A 20562-nucleotide genomic window follows, 5' to 3' on the forward strand; every position below is an offset into this window, starting at 1 on the left:
GTTTGGAAGGCAACAACAAAGGACTTGCACGCTGGCTTCCCAAAGCCTGTCGCTGCCCGGCATGGGGATGTCACAGTCTCTCCACCTTGCTCCTCACCCTCCTCCAACCAGTGCTCAGCACTGTGCTGGGCCAATGAGTTAGGAGCCAAGAAAATCAAACAGCTGCTTGGGGAACCAAGACTAGCAATGAGACCCAGTAACCTTGAGAGAGAAATAATAAAAGTGACTCCCTACTGACTAGTCACTATTGACTGACTTATTGAGTGAAGGTCTAAAATGTTCCAAGCATGGTAGCGAGTCAACACGTGTATCTGTCTGTTCAGGTGCCATCACATCTGCGCATGTGGCCACAAGGACATAAGGCACAAGCTCTGCATAAAATAAGAAACAGTGAATGATGAGTACCGAATCGGAACCAGAATCGGAACCAGCCTCCTCCTGTGTGTCCAAGGCACTTTAAAGTTAAGTGGATGCTAGTGTCGTGTTTGTGTTCACAGTGTGCTTACCAAATGAAACAAGTTATTTCCAATGTTTGTTTTGAAAACAGTCCTCATACACAGGCTTAGTGACTCATATAAAAGCCTGTGGATGACGTGCTACCTGAGGGAAACTGTCCTCCCCAGCTCAACATAGACACCAACATCCCCTTGGGTAGGCTCAGTATCAAACGAGGACATGCAGTTTGGGCCACTTCATGTGTCAGCTTTCTTCTCTCAGAGCACTGACAGGCATGGGGACTGGGAAGGACCCCCATCTCCAGGAACCTTCCTCCTGAAGGTCCGGAACCTCCCGCAGTGCCTGTTAATGTGCATCAGTGCGTGGCAGCTCATATCTTTCCCTCACTGCTGGGATTTCCTGCACTTAGAAGCCGGTCCCACCCTCAGCACATTTGCAATAATGAGGATTTACTGCAATGTGTGTGTGTGTGTCTATATCAAGGCTGTCTGCAAGGATTTCTGCTTTCTCAGCATTGTAACTTTCACTGCCACCACAATATTTCTTCCTTATAATCAAGCCAGAAAACCTGTGTCTTTTTTTCTTTTTTGTTGTATGATTCAATTTTTTTTCCTTTCAAAAAGCAGAAAAGGATAATACGGGACAAGGAGAAAAGACAAATGGTGCTTCTTCTCTACATGGACATGCACTGTTTTGTGTTCTCCCAAGTCCTCTGCCTTAAACTATGAACTCATGAGCCATGCCCCTGGAGAAAGGGACACAGATGTGTGCAGTGGGCAGTGGCTGGGCTCTGGGCAGATCTGGGAGAATGGACATGGAAATCCCAGAGTAAGACTTGACTCTCACAAGGCTGAGTCAACAGAGCCAGGGCCTTGGTAGCTGACCTGCCCACAAGGGCAGAGTTGTGGGTGAACGGTGACTCCCCGAAACCTCTGTCCATGGGGAGAGGTTATATGTGATCTTAATTAGAAAAAGTCTTTGCAGATGTAATTAGTAAAGATTCTCAAGAGGAGATCATCCTGGATTATCCAGGTGGACCCAAAGCCCAGTAACAAATGTTGTTACAAGGGACACCCAGGAAGGATACCTAAAGATGAGAAGTCCGTGTGAGATGGAGAAAGACAAGGAATGAGCCACAAAATACCGGGAGCACCAGAAGCGGAAGCAGCAAGGACCCTCCCCTAGAGTTTTCAGAGGGCGTATGACTGTTCCAGCACCTTGATTTCAGACCTCTGGTCTCCAGGACCATGAAATTGGGTTTGAAGCCACCCAACTGGGGCACTTTGTTATGGCAGCCTCAGGAACTCATCTAGGCAGCAAGCAGGAATTCCAGATACTGTCTTTACCCTCAGCTGTTCCTTCCTACTTACACAGCTCCTGATGGTCATGCCATTGTTCCACCTCAGATTACACTTCAGCTCTCCTCGACCTCTCTGGAGAGAGTGATGAAAATTCTCACACACGTCGGAACGGAAATTAGGTCTTGAGATAGGTCTGCTATATTTCTAATCTCTCCTCTGCAAAATGTTTCCCAGGATGATGACTTCATGCATATGAAGTATTTTGAGAACTTTAGGTTAAACAGATAATGACAATTAAACCAAACTATAAATATTAAATAGAGCCATTTCATTCAAAGGTCAGTGAATAGATTGCCTCTTCTATCCATATTATTTCCCTCATCTCTTTGTTCAGTTGGGGTATTAGTTTCCTGTTGCTGCTGTAACAAATTAGCACACATTTAAACAACAAAAATATATTACCTTAAAGTTCTGGAGGTCACAAGTCCTAAATTCAAGGGGTCTAATAGGGTTACTTTGCTTTCAGAGTCTGTAGGGAAAAAAATTGTTTCCTTTTTTTCAGCAGAGGACACCTAAACTTAACTCATGACTCATGGCCCCTTCTCAGAAGCATAGTATAGCACCTCTTTCTTCCCCTCTCTTTTTCCCTCTCTCTCCTCTCACCTCCCTCTCATTTCTTCCCCTTCCCTCTCCCTATCTCATCGTCACATGTCCTTCATACTGTCTACTCTTTAAAAACCATTGTGATGACTTTGGGACCAGCTGGATCATCCAAGATAATCTCTCATCTTAAGATCCTTATCTTAATCACATCTGCAAAGTGCCTCCCCTATGCCATGTAAGGTAACAGTCATGGGTTCCAGGGATTCTAATGTGGATGTCTTGAGGGGCCATTGTTCTGCCTACCACAGTGAGATATAATGGGTCAACGGTATAGTGGATGACCATGTAGGGAGATGGACTAAGGGAAATCTGGAAATAAGGGTGGGTAACATGGCAATGAGAGTAAAGTTGGAGAAATAAATTAAATGTGAAAACATTGCTCAAGAGTTTTATACTCAGCTAATTGTTTCTATAACTTTAAGAATGAAGTCTGCAGCTGGATTTTTCCAAAAGGTTTTTTAATATGAATGAATAATCTAATTGCAAATAATACAACTATATGTTTCATATAATAAAAAGGAACAGTGGGCATTTTATGTAAACATATGCATTGATAGTCTCATAATGAACCACACCTCTCAGGAATCATGCCCTTGACTCAGGGCTTTGTCACAGGGTGAGCTTTGGCCAGTGGGACATCAGCAAGCAAGACACAAGCAGGAGCTTGTATAATGGAGAGTGCCCTTTTAGATCTTTCACTCTTGGGACCCTCTCTCTCAGAACCCAGCGTCCAGGTGATGAGAAGCCCAACCTCACCACTAAGAAAGGGCATGTGGAAGAGAACTGAGGACCCAGCCAACAGCCCAGCTCCCAGCCCCAGCAAGCACCTCCTCACCAGGCGTGTGAGTGGGCTACCTTGGCAGTGAACCTGCCAGCCTGAGGTGAGTGTCCTGCAGAGCACAAGCTGTCCCCACTGTGCCCTGTCCAAATCAAAGAATCATGAGCAAATAAATAATGGTTGTTCTTTTTGGCTACCGAATAGAGTTGTTGTTTTTTTTCTTTTGAGTGGGTGGAGCATGAGGAAAATAAGGGAGTAATTGGGTGTTATGCAAAAAAAGGCAACAGAAATGCCCTCTATCTTTTCCCCCTTCCATCTTTTTTTCTATACATCTATCTCTCATTAAGTAGTATATTAGTTAGCCATTGCTAGGTAACATTACTGCTAAAATTAGAGACTTAAAACAACAAACACTTAATGGACCAGTCAGACTAAATGTAAGAGAAACTATCTTAACGTTATTTTGGGTCTCCCTGTTACAATGATTTCACCTTTACCTTAATACAAAACTATGACTTTTCATTTTTAACCAAAAAATAGAAGTACACGCATTTAAATTTTTAAATTAAAAAATCAATAAAATCTAGATTTGGGATACAATAATTCAATGATAATAAATGCTATGTACTAAAGTTATTCTGTACTTATAGCCCTGAACCAAAATGGTATTAAAATAGATTCTTAGAAACTACAATAAATTGGATATGGAATCATTTTAGAGTCAAATAAAATAAACATATGGCTGTCCCCTTTAAGGGCAAGTAACACTCTTTTTATAATAACAGGAATACTTATGACATATGTGGATCTTTTTGTCAACAACTGAAACTTGGCCAAAGGCTGTGTGAGGGTCCCAGAAGGGAAAGAGGCAAACAAGAGAAAGCGCCACCAGCGCTGCTCCAAGGACAGTAGCTCCACTGAGTAAAGGCAGAGTTCATGGACCAGAAGAAGTCCCTGCAAACAGCCTGCCCTCAACAGATCCCAAATGGGCAGGATGAAGGGAGTAAATGAGAATATGAAGCCATTTTGAACTGGGTCTTTTTTTCTGTGCAGAAACACTCTGGGTGGTCTGGGAGGATCATTTCACATCTGTCTCCATTCAAAGTTTCAGCATCAGACCCCTCAGCCACCCGACCAGAACTCCTTTTGATGGAGTCTGGCCGTTTTCATCATCTCATGAGCTCTGCCCCGTTAACATCATAAAGGGTGGATGGAAGGTCTGGGCAACACCCAGAACATTCCTTCTGTGGGATAGGACATCCTCAAGGTCCAATGCAATTATGACATTTCACTTCCACGCTCTATCACACCATCACTTTATGGCATTTCACTTGGTCACTGATAGATCCATGCACGATTTCCCAAATAGCTAACCTTGTGCGCATCACACAATTTGATTGCTCACTGTTCAATGACTAACAAGCACCATTACGCGTCAGACATATAGTAAGTCCTAAAGCACAGGAATAAGTAAGGCCTGCATGATTCAGGCTCTGAGGGAGATTAGTCTTGAAGCGAAGATGTTTCCCTTGTAACTCTCAGTGTCTTTGATACTGAACATCAAAGAAAAGATTAACAAATAGACCAGCTCTGCTCTGAAGCCTCAGAAAAGGTAAGCTAATGAAGGTGCTTTTACATTGCAACCTGGAAGATGAGTAAAGTAGCCAGGTAGGGAGGTGGAGCATGAGGGAAGGGATGTACTATGTTGGGAGAACCAAATACTAGCATCGCTGGAGCAAAAACAGCAAAGAAATGGGGTATTTAGGAGACTTAGTGACAGCTTCCAAAGGAAAGCAGGAGAAGCGGTGAGGGCCGCAAAGGAGGTTACAAATGATGGACCTAGATAGCCAGTGGTGCCACTGAGGGGGGGGGGGCACAGGGGGTGATGATTGGGCGGGAAAGATAGTGAGTCCAGCTTTAGGGACACTGAGCTGGAGGTGCCTGGGAGACAGCAAGTGGAGAGAGGAACAGAAAGTTGGGTTAAAGACACATAGGAGTCACTTAGCAGGGATGTAGACAATCTTGGGAATCTTGTCACAAGACTGTAACTGGAGTCATGAGATGGACGAGATTGCCCAAGGAGAGGGTATATATATATTAAGAGAACCCCTGAGGAACCCAACACTGAATGTAAAGGTCAAGTGTGTTGTTTAGAAGTCAAGGTTGTGGGGAAGGACTCCAGTGCAGCAGCCCTGGTGGAGAGATTCAGTATTCAGCATTTTTTTTTTTTTTACAGAGACGGGACACACACACACACACACACACACACACACACACACACACACACACAACAGATAGGGACAGACAGGAACGGAGAGAGATGAGAAGCATCAATCATCAGTTTTTCGTTGCACATTGCGACACCTTAGTTGTTCATTGATTGCTTTCTCATATGTGCCTTGACTGTGGGCCTTCAGTAGACCAAGTAACCCCTTGTTCAAGCCAGCGACCTTGGGTCCAAGCTGGTGAGCTTTTGCCCAAACCAGATGAGCCTGCTCAAACTGGCTACCTCTGGGTCTCGAACCTGGGTCCTCCACATCCCAGGCTGATGCCCTATCCACTGCACCACCGTCCGGTCAGGCAAGAGTCAGCATTTTTAATAAGCTCCCCATCACAAGTTAAGCAGATCACTTTGGAGAAACATTCAGACTTGCATATAGTCTACAGCAGGAGAGCTTTAATCAATGTCTGTTGAACAAACTTGTTTTTCAATAATTTAATATTAAAATCTTGGCAATTTTTCTTTTTTTTTCTTTTTTAACTTTTTTGTATTTTTCTGAAGCTGGAAACGGGGAGAGACAGTCAGACAGACTCCCGCATGCACCCGACCGGGATCCACCCGGCATGCCCACCAGGGGGCGACGCTCTGCCGCGACCAGAGCCACTTGAGCGCCTGGGGCAGAGGCCAAGGAGCCATCCCCAGTGCCCGGACCATCTTTGCTCCAGTGGAGCCTCGGCTGCGGGAGGGGAAGAGAGAGACAGAGAGAAAGGAGAGGGGGAGGGGTGGAGAAGCAGATGGGTGCTTCTCCTGTGTGCCCTGGCCGGGAATCAAACCCGGGACTTCTGCACGCCAGGCTGACGCTCTACCACTGAGCCAACCGGCCAGGGTCGGCAATTTTTCTTTATCATTGCACAAAGACTTTCTTTTTCCTTTCATTCTTTTTAATCATTGTATAGTACTCCATCAAACAGATAAACCATAATTTAAGCTATTCTTTATGGGCATTCAACTTCCTGACTTTTTTCTTTTCCTTCTACTTTTCTTCTAATTATAAACAATGAACATCTGCTTATTCTTTCATAAGTTTGTCTTCTTTTTCTTTTTTTTTCTTTTTTTTTTTTTTGTATTTTTCTGAAGCTGGAAATGGGGAGAGACAGTCAGACAGACTCCCGCATGCGCCCTACCAGGATCCACCCGGCACGCCCACCAGGGGGCGATGCTCTGCCCCTCCGGGGCGTCACTCTGCCGCGACCAGAGCCACTCTAGCACCTGGGGCAGAGGCCAAGGAGCCATCCCCAGTGCCCGGGCCATCTCTGCTCCAATGGAGCCTTGGCTGCGGGAGGGGAAGAGAGAGACAGAGAGGAGGGGGGGTGGAGAAGCAAATGGGCGCTTCTCCTATGTGCCCTGGCCAGGAATCGAACCCGGGTCCCCCGCACGCCAGGCTGATGCTCTACCACTGAGCCAACCGGCCAGGGCCTGTCTTCTTTTTCTTATAAGAGCTCTTTGTACAGTACATATTTAGCCCTTTGTCGTATGTGTATTTTTCTTCATTCTTTTGTCTTTGGGTTTATTGTGTTTTTGTAACTTTACGTTAGTTTGGAGGGGTTTTTGTTTTTTTTTTAACATTTATGTAGCCAAATATATTAATCTCTTTCGTTTGTAACTTCTTAGCTTTGTGGCACACTTGAAAAGAACAGCTGTCCCCTAACATCACCTGAGTCTATAAAGGATCAAACTTTGTATGTTGTGTTGCTCCCTTTTGGATCAATGGCATTTCTGTCACTTGGACAATGGGTCAGTCCTGTCCAGGTGAGTAGCAAAAAACAAGAGCAGGCTATCTGGTTGTTCAGGGTTACCATGTAACCTTATTAGTCAGCACCTGTCTTCATTGACTATAGTAATACTTCAACAAGCTGCCGGTATTCATATATTTTTGTTTGATAAGAACATAATTAATCAACTACCCAGGGATATTACTGATATTCCCCATAGATAAACACTTGCCTTTGAAACTAACACCTGGTTATTTCAGAGCTTAAGGGCAATAGAAAATGAGTATGGCACCCTGAACAAGTGTAAATCCCATGATCCACTTCCAGGAACTTATCCTAAATCATCATTGAACAAGGGGAGGAAACTATATGAACAAAGATAAGGATTTTGTAGTAGTAAAAAATCGTGAACCACATAGATTGACTTCAAGAGGCAGGGGGGCCAAGCAAGGTTGATTTTCTGACTCTGCAGATGCAAGCCACACTTCACCCGTTGTCAGCAGAGTGATCTAAGCAGGTTACTCAACCTCTCTGTGCCTCAGGTTCTTCACCGGTTTACTGTGGGGATTGAGTCAATGCATAGAAAGGGCTTAAACCGTGTTTGCCATACGAATTACAACATGTAAGTGTCTGCTGTTGTTACATTAATTGGACACTAAGTATTAACAACTATTATGTAGGAGAAAGTTTATTGAACTCTCCCAGATTTTCTTGGTACAGTATTTTTTAAAAAGGGCCTGATCTGTGGTGGCACAGTGGATCAAGCTCGACCTGAAACACTGAGATCTGTTCAAAACCCTGGGCTTGCCTGGTCAAGGCACATATGGGGGTTGATGTTTCCTGCTCCTCCCCCCTTTTCTCTCTCTCTTCTCTAAAAAATGAATTAAAATAATTTTTTAAAAAGGTTACCAACTTATATGAATAGGAATAATTCTACATCTAATTATTCATGTGCTTATGGGCAAAAAAAAAAGTCTAGGTAAAAATAGCACAATATTAACAATTAGGGCAGCAATATGGTGCTCTTCTTGGCTGTATGTTTCTATTGATGGGGCTTAATATTTATTTTTCAATTTTCTCCACCACGGAGGCAGCTCACAGCCTCATACAGTGATTTAAAGCTCAGGCCCCATGTTTGTACCAGGACTCACCCCATGGCAGAGGTATAGAGATGTAGGTGTACAGAAAACCACTGGGCTAACTAGTTGGCTGGTTAACTGATCTGTGTTTGGCAAAAGGGGGTGGAAGAAAAGTTCACAACTGAAAGGAGAATTGACAACACATTTGAAGATAATGGGTAGAAAGGACCTAAAAACCAGCAGCCCATCAAAATGACTACTTCAACAGGAAAACTCCAAAAATTATTGTTTTAACTGAAATAATGCCCTTGAGCCTGACCAGGCGGTGGCACAGTGGATAGAGCGTCGGACTAGGAAGCCAAGGACCCAGGTTCGAGACCCCAAGGTCACCAGCTTGAGCGCAGGCTCATCTGGTTAGAGCAAAGCTCACCAGCTTGGACCCAAGGTCACTGGCTCGAGCAAGGGGTTACTCAGTCTGCTGAAGGCTCACGGTCAAGGCACATATGAGAAAGCAATCAATGAACAACTAAGGAGTTGCAATGCGCAACAAAAAACTAATGATTGATGCTTCTCATCTCTCCGTTCCCATCTGTCTGTCCCTGTCTATCCCTCTCTCTGACTCTCTCTCTGTCTCTGTAAAAAAAAAAAAAAAAAAAAAAAAAAAAAAACCCTTGAGGACGGGTCAGAAATCCAAGGGAAGGGACAGTGAGTTAAGTAAGGTGGGCACATCAGCTCTGAGGTGTGGTCCTAGACCTTCGGGTGGAGATGTCTGGGAGACAGTGGCAGTTACAATCAGCATCACACCTTTATTCTTGTTTGCAAGAAGGCGGTCTGTGGACCGTTCAATGCTGCTCTGAACTCTCACAATACCATGTCAGTTCTGAACCGAAAGATTTACAAGTGACTTGCCAGGTACAGTGCAAAACAGAGACCAACCCATGAACTTAGGGAGAACATAGCATAGTGTCATGGCATCATGAGCTGCCAATTCCTACTCATTCCTGGGATTCCACTGTGGAGGTGGTGTTTAAGAGTTCCAGGGCCGTGAACCCATACGGCCTGAACCTGTAGTGAAAAAGGGACCATGATTGTTCCAGCGTGACCTGTTGTAGCTACATCTGCACTGCCGGGCCAAGGTCAGCATACTCACAATGCTGGCAGGCTTTGCATTATCATTGGCCATACATAAGCATCTCCACCAACTGATGGCAACCCCGCTCTTCTGAAGGTTAGGTATCTGTATTAAATAGCCAAGGCCACCTGTAACTCCTAGGCCCACCATGCGGAACCAACAGCTTCCCTTTGCCAGCTATGCATTGTAAGTACAGAACCAGAGAGGAACGAGGGACACCATTGGCCCCACCAAGCACTACAGAGGATGGAAATGAACATTCCAAGAAGGCTGGGGAGCAAGAAACCAAAACCTGGAGCCATGGCACAACGTTTTAAGTGCCACGATCTGGAGCAATTGGGCTACTGCTACAACTGCAGAATGATGTCTACTAAGGCAACACAGTGCCATGGCTGAGAACACGAACCCTGGATGAGGTCAGCCAGCACTGAACATGTAGCTCTACTACACATCAGCTGTGCAAGTAGGCATGCAATTTAGCCTCTGTGCCCAGTTTTGGATTAATAACATGCAAACAACAGTTCCTGCAGCTCAGGGGTATGGTGAGGACCAAATGAACTGACTATGGGAATGGTGTCTGGGTAGGGCTTAGCAAGCCAGGCCCCCAAATCCCCTGCGGAGCAGCTAATAGGGAGGTTAGAGCAGGGGTAGTCAACCTTTTTACACCTACCGCCCACTTTTGTATCTCTGTTAGTAGCAAAATTTTCTAACCGCCCACTGGTTCCACAGTAATGGTGATTTATAAAGTAGGGAAGTCACTTTATTTTATAAAATTTATAAAGCAGAGTTACAGCAAGTTAAAGCATATAATAATAATAATTACTTACCAAGTACTTTATGTCAGATTTTCGCTAAGTTTGGCAGAATAAATCTTTATAAAACAACTTACTACAGTTAAATCTATCTTTTTATTTATACCTTGGTTGCTCTGCCACAGCCGACCATGAAAGCTGGAATGCTCACTAGTGGGCAGTAGGGACCAGATTGACGACCACTGGGTTAGAGGCTGGAAAACCGCTGGCTCTAGGACCTAATGGGCAGGGGAGTCCCCTTATCGGGAAGAAACCATGTCTCCAAATGGGAGACCTCTTCTAGTGTTACTCTGGAGAAAACAGAACTACTAACAAAGTAGCAACTTCCTAAGGGGTACTGCGGGACTCCCAGCAAGACCCTTTGAGAAGCAGTGGCTATGCACAAGTTCCCCCATTCTAGAGGGGCCAGTGAAAACACTGAAAGCTGGACTCTGACCCTCACACTTCACTAAACCATTCCTACGGTTTCACATGACACAGACCACTGACACTGCTGTGCACACCAAAGTCCTCACGGTGTACTGGGATCTAAGCGGGCCCAGAATCACTTGGGAAGCAAATCAGCAACACAGGTTCCCAGGCCACATCCTTAAAGCCTCTAACTCAGCAGGACCGAACTGGGCCCACCTTTCAAATAAACAAGTCCAGTCATTCTGATACAGATGACCCTCAAGTCACCCTGAGGGACGATGCACAGAGATATGCCTCACAGTGCAGCCCACAGATGCAAAAGTAAGGAGAGTTTATAAGACTGGCAGGCCCCAAGGCCCACGGGGGCCCACGGGGACCCACGGAGTCAGACACTGCGGTGAACAAAACCACCTGCGATCAGTAAGCAGTCCACAGGGTGTTCTGCAATAGTGTCCCTAAATCTGCCTTCTTCGGTATTTACTATGCTCTCTATGAAGCAGGCTGTGGAGAAATCAGAATTTTGCATTTTGCTTTAGCTTTTCCTGCCTAAATGCCTGAAGAACCAATTTTATGAATATTACTCACATTTTGGGGAATACTTGAGTATTTACAAGACGCACTGTACTATAAAAATGTTATAAAATAATTACATGGAATAAGTCATATAAGTACTTAAAGACTTTATTATATATGCTTATGTCTAATTGAAATCCATGTAAACAGTTACATTGAATACATTCTTTATGCACTACACTTGAAAATAGAAAATACAAAACCAAGTACTTCTCATATTAAACCAATTTTTTTTTGGCTTTCTTTGACACCATAAAATGGGACAGAAAAGTACACAAACAGAAAAGAATTAGGTAGAATTCTCAAAACCTTTTACTTTACCTACCACATTTAATATTTCCAAGACGACGCTGCCTGGATCAAAAGCGGCACACACAGCTGGGAGCCCACCAGCCATCAGGAACAAGGATCCAGCAGCACAACTCCCAAAGCCCTCGAGGCCCTGCCACCCCCAGGCCTCTCAGTCACAGGCTGCCTGAAAGTCACCTCGATGCACACAGGACTAGGAGGATCTTCAGACAGAGGGTGGAGCAAGTTAGGAAGGGGGGTGGTCCTCCCCGCGGATGCTTCGGTATTTAGCCATGTCTTCTGGAAATACTTTAGAAAGTTCTTGAATCAACAGGCTTTTAAATTTCTAAGGAGAAAAATGAACACTATCATAATATCTCTGTTTGTGACCCATCACCCAAGTTAAAGACCACACCCACCCCCAAGCCCTCCCTCCAAAGGAAAAGACTCCCTGCCTCACCGCAAACCCATGGCCCCATGCCACCTGCTCATCGATGGCCCATGGACATAGTATTTGAAGAACTAGCGGAAAGTAACATTTGCAACTACATTACAGGTACATTAAGAACTACCTGAAAGAGGAATACACATTCAAATACCACTTCTTCCCTCCTGTTCCAAAGTAAAAAAGGCTCTCGAATGGGAAGCCAGTCACACAGGTGAAAATGATTTTTGCACATAACACACGTAACAGGAATCTTCAAATAATATTACTTCAGCAATTAATAACTGGAAGCATACAGCACTCTGTGTGCAAACAGCTCGATCAAAGCTTTGGAAGCACCTGGAAACCTGTCTATGCTGAATGCCATGGCTCCCTGACCCTACTAGCCAGTATAAGATTTGTTTGATGCCACCCTTAAAGGCAGCTAAGTATCTATCAGCATCTCAAAATCTTTTCTTAAAAGCTACACTAGGAAGAAACACTGTGGATATAAATAAAGATATAATGCTTACACAGTTAAGAATACATTCTCAAAGGAGACTGCACTTCAACAACATAATACCCACCCACTAAGTAAAGGCAGGCCACGGAACTGCACAGAGACTTTCACAGGTCTTGGAGAGAATGAAACCAAGTGACTGAAGATCAATCACAGAGTCCCCATGTAGTAGTACCAGCAGGAAACCTCTGCATCCCACAGGCCCCAGAGTCGCACAGAAGAAGGACAGGACTGAGAGAACACACATAAACCACAATCCTGTTCACAGAGAGATTTCTGCTGAACAATGTGACTCACTCACAAAACAGTCCCAACAGTCACAGCTTACTACTGAATCTACTGAATGAAGCTATATTATGTCCCGAGGGTGATGCCAAGTTCATCAACAATTCAGTCCCAAACTGACAATAGAGAAATGAAGATACACTAACAGTCACAGCAAATGCCACCTCCCAGGCATGCCGCCTACCTTCCGCACAGATTACCTGGGGGGACACTGGGAAGCCCTGCCTCCTCAGGGCAACATGTGACGCCCATCACTGTCACCCTGAGAGCGTCTCTCTGCTGACTCTTCACACCTTATGACCTAAGAGGTCACACATCAGACACAAACTGTGTACACCTGTGGGTGCAGGCATCAGCAGGAACGGAGCACTCATGCCTCGAGATCCTGGAGTGTAAGCTGCATGACAGACTAGGAAAAAAGAAAAGGAGGAATTCTGCTCAGACTCTCAGGAAAAGGGTTTGGGAAAGGCTCGTCCCCAAGGCCTCTCTGAGCAGGTGACACACAATGACCCCAAAGGAAAGCCAGTTTGCAAAGAGAGCACACAGGAGCTCCAGACAAAAAAGACCACACAGGAGAATCAAATCCTCCTTCCTAGGAGAGGTGTTAATGAATTCCAGAAACAGAAACAAGACCAGCCTGGCTGGGCCGAACGAGGAACGGGGGTAAAGAGGCAGGAGGGCTCGTTGTATGAGGCCAACAGAAACGGGAGACCAGAAAAGGGATGGCACCATCCAATTAGAGGAAAAATCAAACCACACATGCTCCAACTGGGATCTAATTTAACTGAATTTAAGGAAAAACAACATAAATCATGTAGATGTACAGTTTTCTAGACCTCATTACAGCAAAGAAACAGAGCCAGTTCTCTGTGGAGACCTGTGTGACAGGGGATACAGCACAAAGGGGCCTGGAGTTCAAAGCCGGAGACCACCACCAGCAAAGGAAAAGGGAAGGAAGACTCCAGACTCCTCCAAACCAAAGAACCACAAATACAGGAAAAGGCCCAACAGAAGGCATCCCTGGTATTTAGCTCTGTTTACTACCTGTTGCCCAATTCAGAAATCTCAACTGTGTTATAAAACAGCTGATGTTTTAGCAAGCATGAAAAAGAAAGTCTACTTTCTAGCCAAATTTACTTTCTAAGGATTCCTTTCTGTTCTGACATTAATTTGTTTACAGGAGGAGCCTTACCTTCATTGTGTCGATCTTGCCTTTAACTTGTTCGTTTTTCGCTAGAGCCCTCTCCAGGCACTCTTTGGTGTAGAGTTGCGGATTTCGGCCTTGATCTATGTATCTGGAAACAGGAAACATCTAATTAACACTCTCCTGGCTGATCTCTATTCTTTTTTCTCATCGAAAAAAAAAACTAGCTATACATAACTTCACGCATGTGGCCCTGTTCAGAAGAAACTACATCCAGGAACCAAGTAAATCAGGATTCCTTCATTTATACAAGGACACATGAGGTGATCCCGTACTATTTGTAATACCATGAATGACATATAAAATCAAGGCATGATCACTTATAAACCCAGCAAGCTCCATGGCCACATCACACACATTTGCAGCCTCCTTGCTCCCCAAAGGCTTCATGGCCAGGGCCTACGATCCTCATAACAACTTGTGAGGTTAGGAAGCTCTTGACAAGAGAACTAAGAGTGGGCCAGGGCTTCAGACCCAGCAGCATGGCGGAGCTAGGGAGAGCCCTCCAGGATGCAGCCTATACTCCAGGGCCCCCATCCCCTTGGGAGCCCTGTGTGGAGGGGCCTCAGGCCACTGGAGGGAGAAAGGAGGAGAGCTGCAAGCAGGACAGCCAGCCCTGCTCTCCCCAAAATCATTTTCCAAAGGTTCAACTGCTTTCAGGGGTGGGAGGCACAGCATAGTACTAAATACCCTATGTAACTTGGATGTAGCAAAGAGAAAGTTTCTCTGTAATTATTTCTAAACAATATAAAACTGCTTCTTCAAATTTTTAACACGTTCCCAAAATGTCTTCATTATCCCAAAGATTTCATCAGCGTACTGCCTAGATGAATATGCACATTTTACCAGCTGTAAGCCACCTGTCTATTTCTGTACCTTGAAGAGCTTCATATCACTCAGCTAAACTGAATTATTCATTACAAAGAAACGACCACCACACAAAGTTCAATTTATGCACTTGAATGCTTCAGTTAAAAAAATATGTATCAGTTCAGATGAAAGGCACTGTTAAATTACTGTTAATAACATGAAAATTGGCCATTAATTACGATGGCAAAAAATAAATCATGAGTTCTAGAAATTCCATTATATTGCAATGTTTTTGAAATGATGGAATGAAGGAAGTAGAATTATGGTTAATTCTAAACAAACTCCGTCCATTTCTGGAGGAAAAAAACCCCTACAGGTTCAAGTGTCCTAAACAACCATTCATCAGCAATATTATTTGGATTAGGTTCTTCTGCTAGGGCCTAAGGAATGAACCCCATTCTGCCAACACACCCACCCTGTGAGGTAAGGATGGGCTGGACAGAAGGGACCAGGCTAACACCTTTATCTGTTACCGACACAGTCTCAAAGTGTGTGCTAAGCAGGCCACCATGGGCCTGAAAACTTCTCCCACCTCATGCAAAAATGACTGACAGTTTACAGCGCTGCTTATTAGAGCCCAAAAGCTACCTCATTCCCAACACCCCAAGTGAGTCTCCTCTGTCTCTCTGCCCACCTGCTGGGGATGAGAACTCCCCGCTGTCCTTCAGCGATCTCTACCCATCACCCTACTCTGATTTGCCCCACATCGAAGATTCAAGTAGTTACTGGCATCTGTCAATATACCCATCTCGCACATTCATAACCAGAAGAGCACTGATGAAAAAAGGAAAGAAGCCTCCACCTTCCTGTCCTCCACAGCCAGCATCATCACCCAGGAGTCCAGAGCTGTAACACATACACGTGACCTCCACTTCCCCCTGAAGCCGGAGAACTCACTGGGGCCAGCTGAGAACACGCAGGGAAAACATGACACCACGGCCAACAGGCAAGGATGGAGCTGAGCCTGTGAAAACTGCAGCCTACTTGGACTTTTTATCTCTTGATTTTTGGGGATGTAAAATACAATAGCTAGTCCTTTATTGCTCAAGGAAATTATTGGTGGTTTACATTTGCAGTTTTGCTGCAAAAAGTACTAGCGTGCTTTTGCGGATTAGAGCCAACTCCAGGAGGGAGAGGCTGTTGGTCATAGACAAAACGGCCCTGGTTGAGGAACAAGTCCAGGATTTTAGTCCTAACTCTGACACTGACTAGTAAATAGCCCACTGTAGTTACTTATCAGTTCCTTCACTTATAAAATTAGGGGTGTGACAACCAACCAGTGTGATAAAATCTGGATTAAAAAAAAACAAAAAAAAACCTAAGACATTTATTTCCTGAATGAATTCTCTGGGTCACGACTATGGTAGGCACACATAAGTTTCCTGTAGAAAATCTTGAATAGCCTTCCCAAACTTACTTGGCCTAAGAACTTTTTTTTTTCAACAGAGCATATATGATCACCTCCCAGAACCAGTAGTCCCAGGGCAGTACGGGAGACACCAGACCAGATTCCTTTTCAGGTTGTTTCTGGCTGTCACTTATTTTTAATTTAAAATATAACCCACCTGACCTGTGGTGGCGCAGTGGATAAAGCGTTGACCTGGAAATGCTGAGGTCGCCGGTTCGAAACCCTGGGCTTGCCTGATCAAGGCATAAATGGGAGTTGATGCTTCCAGCTCCTCCCCACCTTCTCTCTCTGTCTCTCTCTCCTCTCTCTCCCTCTCTGTCTCTCTCTCTCCTCTCTAAAATGAATAAATAAAATTTAAAAATATATATATAACCCACTCAAAATTTTCTACCTCTTTTTTCTATTTTTTAAGATAAAAAGGCAGTTATATAGCTATCCTTCTATCTAAACAAAACTTTAAGAATCTATGGTGTTTTTCATATTTCATACACCTCTATTCACAAGGAACTCTTTTACAACAATACAAACATTGAGTTTTTTTTTAATTGTTAATCTCATCGGAACATAAAATTTCCTGAGGGCAGGTGCTTTTGTCTGCTTTTCTTCACTGGCATATTCCCCTGCATGTAGGTTGTGCCTGCCACAGAGCAGGCACTAAAACAGCCACCACAGAAGCAGTCATTATACCACAACTAAACGAGAATTATACTTGAATGTTGAATGAATATCCGAAATTGTACTTACTCAAAGACTTCTAAAGGTACTGTAATGTCATGAAGTTGCTGTCGGCACTTATCAATATCCTGTAAGCCAGTCACAATAAAATTCCTGGGGGGAAAAGCAAAATTGGCACATGTGGTTAACTCCATCCACCTGGCCAAATAAAAAAGTTCTCCTTCCACATATAGGGGTTTACACACAGCTCATAACTTTTTGGTTACCTACAGAATTACGAGAAAGGGTCTGGAATTACAGAATACACTCCGATCTTTGTTGATTTCCTTTCTAAACTAGAAATTGCCAATACCAGGGAGAGGAACTAACCCCCATGAGAATCTGATGAAAAATAGGAACCTTCTCTCAAAAACAATTACCTTGATGTACATATGATGTTGTGTGTGGGTTTCAGAAAACACATGGAGCAGTGGACTCCAGCTTAAGAAACCCTCCTCAAAGTCTGGGGTAAGAAAGTCATCACTGCCAGGTTGAATTTCAGCTCCCTTAAGGAGTCTTCCTAGATCACCTGGCTAGACTCACAGCACTGGGTACATAAGGCAGAGTTGCACTTATATGTTTATATGCCTACGTGAGCCCTTCTCCAGAGTGTTCAATTCGTGTGTTTGCCTTTGTCCATCCCAGGGCTTGAGCACCATGGCCGCAAAACGCAGCGGCCAAAAAGTATAGTTAATAAACGGTCTGCGGCCTTTCTCACCGTTCCTTCCCCCAATTCCTCCATACTCTGGCCTATGCAGCAGGTGGAATCTGCAGCCCTCGTCCTCCCGAGCCCACTTTAGTGCACTCCCACGAGTCTCGCCTCCACTCTGGGCACAGACAGGCTCTGAATTCCTCACTGTTCAGGAGGAAACGCTGAGAGGGAGTTACAAGTGCGCAGAGAGAGGCTTAGATCATAAAGAATGACTCCCTGGATGTGGCCCCAAACAGAATCCATTTTGTCTGCCATGAAAACTTCTCCAAATGGGCCCTCAAGAAAAGGTCCCAGCAAGGCAAAGCGGGAAGGAGGAGGGTCCGTAACAGGCGGCAGCGGCTAGCCCGCCCTGGACGCACAGCCTGGAGCGAGAGGAGTCCGGGAGGGGCCAGGCCCAGGAGAGGCCCAAAGGATGTGGCTCTCCGCCCGGCCCTCACGCCCCGATTCCGCTTTCCGATCCCGGTTCCCCAGCCCCATCCCGATTCCCATCCGGCTCCCCGAGCGGACGCTGCCCCGCCGGCCCCGGAGAAACGCCGGACTCTAGTCGCCACTTACAGTTTTTGGTTGAGCCCGGCCTGACTGCTGGGCTGGAAGTCGCTGACGATGATGCCGAGCTGCCTGATGTTCTCCACGAACTTCTCCAGATGCTCCTCCAGGTGGTCGAACTTCTCCGCCATGGCACAACACTCAACACCGCTACGGGCGTCCCTCTACTCTGCCGCTTCCTGCTTCCGCCCGCACCCGCTACCACTTCCGTTTCCTCTAGGGGGGCGGAGAAGTAGCCGGGTGGTGGGAGGGGCTGGCAGTCGGGGGCGAATTCAGGATCCTGGAGCGCCTCGGGGGCGGGGCCTGGGGCGGGCTTTAGATTGGGCCCGCCCCAGCAGCCCTAAGCAGTACAGGTGAGCGGAGCAGGCAGCTATCTGGGCTCCCCAACGGACCAGTGGTGAAGACCCGCTAGAGCTAGACCTCGTTTTGCCTCCACTGGCCCTGAACAAGTTACTTTGTCCCTGAGCCTCTGTTCACATCCATAAAAATCAGGAAAAGAAGACTTGACAGTTACTTGAAGTTAGAAGAGGTACCACCAGGAAAAAAAGGAAACACAGAGGCTAGGGCTTGGAGAGAGTAATTTGTACTCACAATTAGAATGACTTTTCTTAAATATATAAATTACGGGTATTCATTGTAAATAGTTAAAATAATACAGAAAAATGGTATAATGAAGAAAGCAGAAAAGACACCTGAAAGCACACCCCCCTGACTAAAGCCATCTTTAAGATCTTGGAGAGCATCCCTTCTTGCATTCCTCTACACACAGATGCAACGGCTCTGGGGGTGGAAGGGAGCTTGCTCAACCTTTTATTCACACACCCCTGTTTGCTGCTGTGCAGGATCCAGCGGGCCTGAAAGGCAGCTCAAGGCGGTCTTCAGACCTGTGACTTTACCAGTAATGATTTGCCATCCCCAAATAAATAAATTAGCAACCAAGACAACTCATCCTGACTTAAACTTTAAAGCCTAGAGTCACGGTTGATACCTTCTAGTACTGTTACTAGTCCCACCAGAGATCTTGGTCCCCGCCATGCTCCATACAATGTAGCATCTTCACAAATACCCACTGGAATAAAAATCCTAAAGTTTGCATGTAGGACCCAATAAAGACAGTTTCCCTGCCCCTCAGTTGAAATCCTTGGGTCAGCTTCCCTTCTTTCCTCTTGTATATAACTAGCCACCATCTCTTCTAACTCTTGCTTTCCCTAATTTCTGCCAAGGTGAGGCACTTACCTCCTGTGCCAACTCAAATAAAACAGCACCTTCTGGAGTTTCCTACTGATGAAGAAAAACCTCTCCTACTTCACTAAGCTTTCAGTAAACTGCTGTTCGTTGATCTTACTATTTTCCATTTTGATCACATCACTCTTGCACTTAAGAAATTTTTTTGTTTTCTTCTAAGAAACAAAAAATTCCTCATTCTTCTAAGGCTAGTTGATGTTTGCTCATACAATAGCCTATCTGAAATCCTCAAGCCAGAGTGATTTCACTTTACTGACTATCATGATATTCATCACCTGTTCTTTTCTATTCCTAGGAAAACTGAGGGAGCTCCTTTTCTAAATAATCTGCAAAGTTTTTCCCAGTTGTTACCAGAAATGGGAACCCAAAAAAGGTAAGTGATTTGTTAAACTTACTGAATCAGGGACTCAATCCATGCAGTGGCCAGAATGGACATGGTACATCTCTGTTCCCACTCTGAATACACAGAAAATTTAAGTAAAATAACTCCTTCCTGGCTTAATGACAGTTAACTTCAGGGGAATTTTAAAACAAAATGAAAACAAAATATTTGATAAAAGAGAAAAAGATGTTTGGGGAAAGATCAGAATATGAAATTAACAGTCTTTTTGTAGAAAGGAAGAGCTATTGATGTAACTTAGTTTTTACTAAGAATATATTTTTTAAAACTAAGGTTACCTCTGTCCTAGAATATAAAATTTCCAAGCTAGTAGAGTGGGGTAAGAGAAAACAATCAATTAGATAAAAGGTAAGAAAAAGAGGGAATTAAGTGAAGCAAAGAACAAGCATGGAAGTGAAAAAGCACAAAATAAGATAAAAGAATTAAAGACAAATAAGTTGGTGATAATGGTGAATGTAAACAGATTTGACTACTTGTTTAAAGAAGAGACTCTTAGATTGGAAGTATTTCTTGTTGTTTCAATCTAACTATGTGGTTCTTGAAAAGCACACCTGAAGCAAACATAAAGGAAGGAGAAGATAAAGGGATATGTTAAGATAAAATATGCCAGGCAACCAAAAGAAAGTTGCTAAAGCATATTATATTAAAAATTAATGGAAATATAAAAAATAACTTTTAATGATAAAGGGAAAAATCACCAAGATAATATTCTAATATCAACGCATAAGCAAACAAAAACATAGTCTTA

The 20562-nt window shown here is 44.4% G+C and overlaps 1 protein-coding gene across 1 annotated transcript; it reads right to left on the minus strand.

Moving 5' to 3' along the window:
• Positions 1–11288: 11288 nt before the first annotated feature.
• Positions 11289–18375, minus strand: MED10 (mediator complex subunit 10). The gene is made up of 4 exons (XM_066253606.1): positions 18179–18375; positions 16942–17025; positions 13908–14010; positions 11289–11832 (listed from the first exon to the last, which is right to left on the minus strand). The coding sequence occupies exons 1-4, from the start codon at positions 18298–18300 to the stop codon at positions 11734–11736; spliced, it is 408 nt and encodes a 135-aa protein (XP_066109703.1). The 5' UTR covers positions 18301–18375; the 3' UTR covers positions 11289–11733.
• Positions 18376–20562: the final 2187 nt, after the last annotated feature.

The sequence above is a fragment of the Saccopteryx bilineata genome, chromosome 1, assembly GCF_036850765.1.
Source record: "Saccopteryx bilineata isolate mSacBil1 chromosome 1, mSacBil1_pri_phased_curated, whole genome shotgun sequence".
NCBI classification, from domain to species: Eukaryota; Metazoa; Chordata; class Mammalia; order Chiroptera; family Emballonuridae; genus Saccopteryx; species Saccopteryx bilineata.

Excerpts from the sequence above, each read along its gene's own strand:
- MED10 (XM_066253606.1), bottom strand. The coding sequence starts at position 18,300 with ATGGCGGAGAAGTTCGACCACCTGGAGGAGCATCTGGAGAAGTTCGTG. Across the intron at positions 17,026-18,178 it reads GCCGGGCTCAACCAAAAACT|GAATTTTATTGTGACTGGCT; the intron begins GTAAGTGGCGAC and ends TTTTCCCCCCAG. Across the intron at positions 14,011-16,941 it reads GTACCTTTAGAAGTCTTTGA|ATACATAGATCAAGGCCGAA; the intron begins GTAAGTACAATT and ends TCCTGTTTCCAG.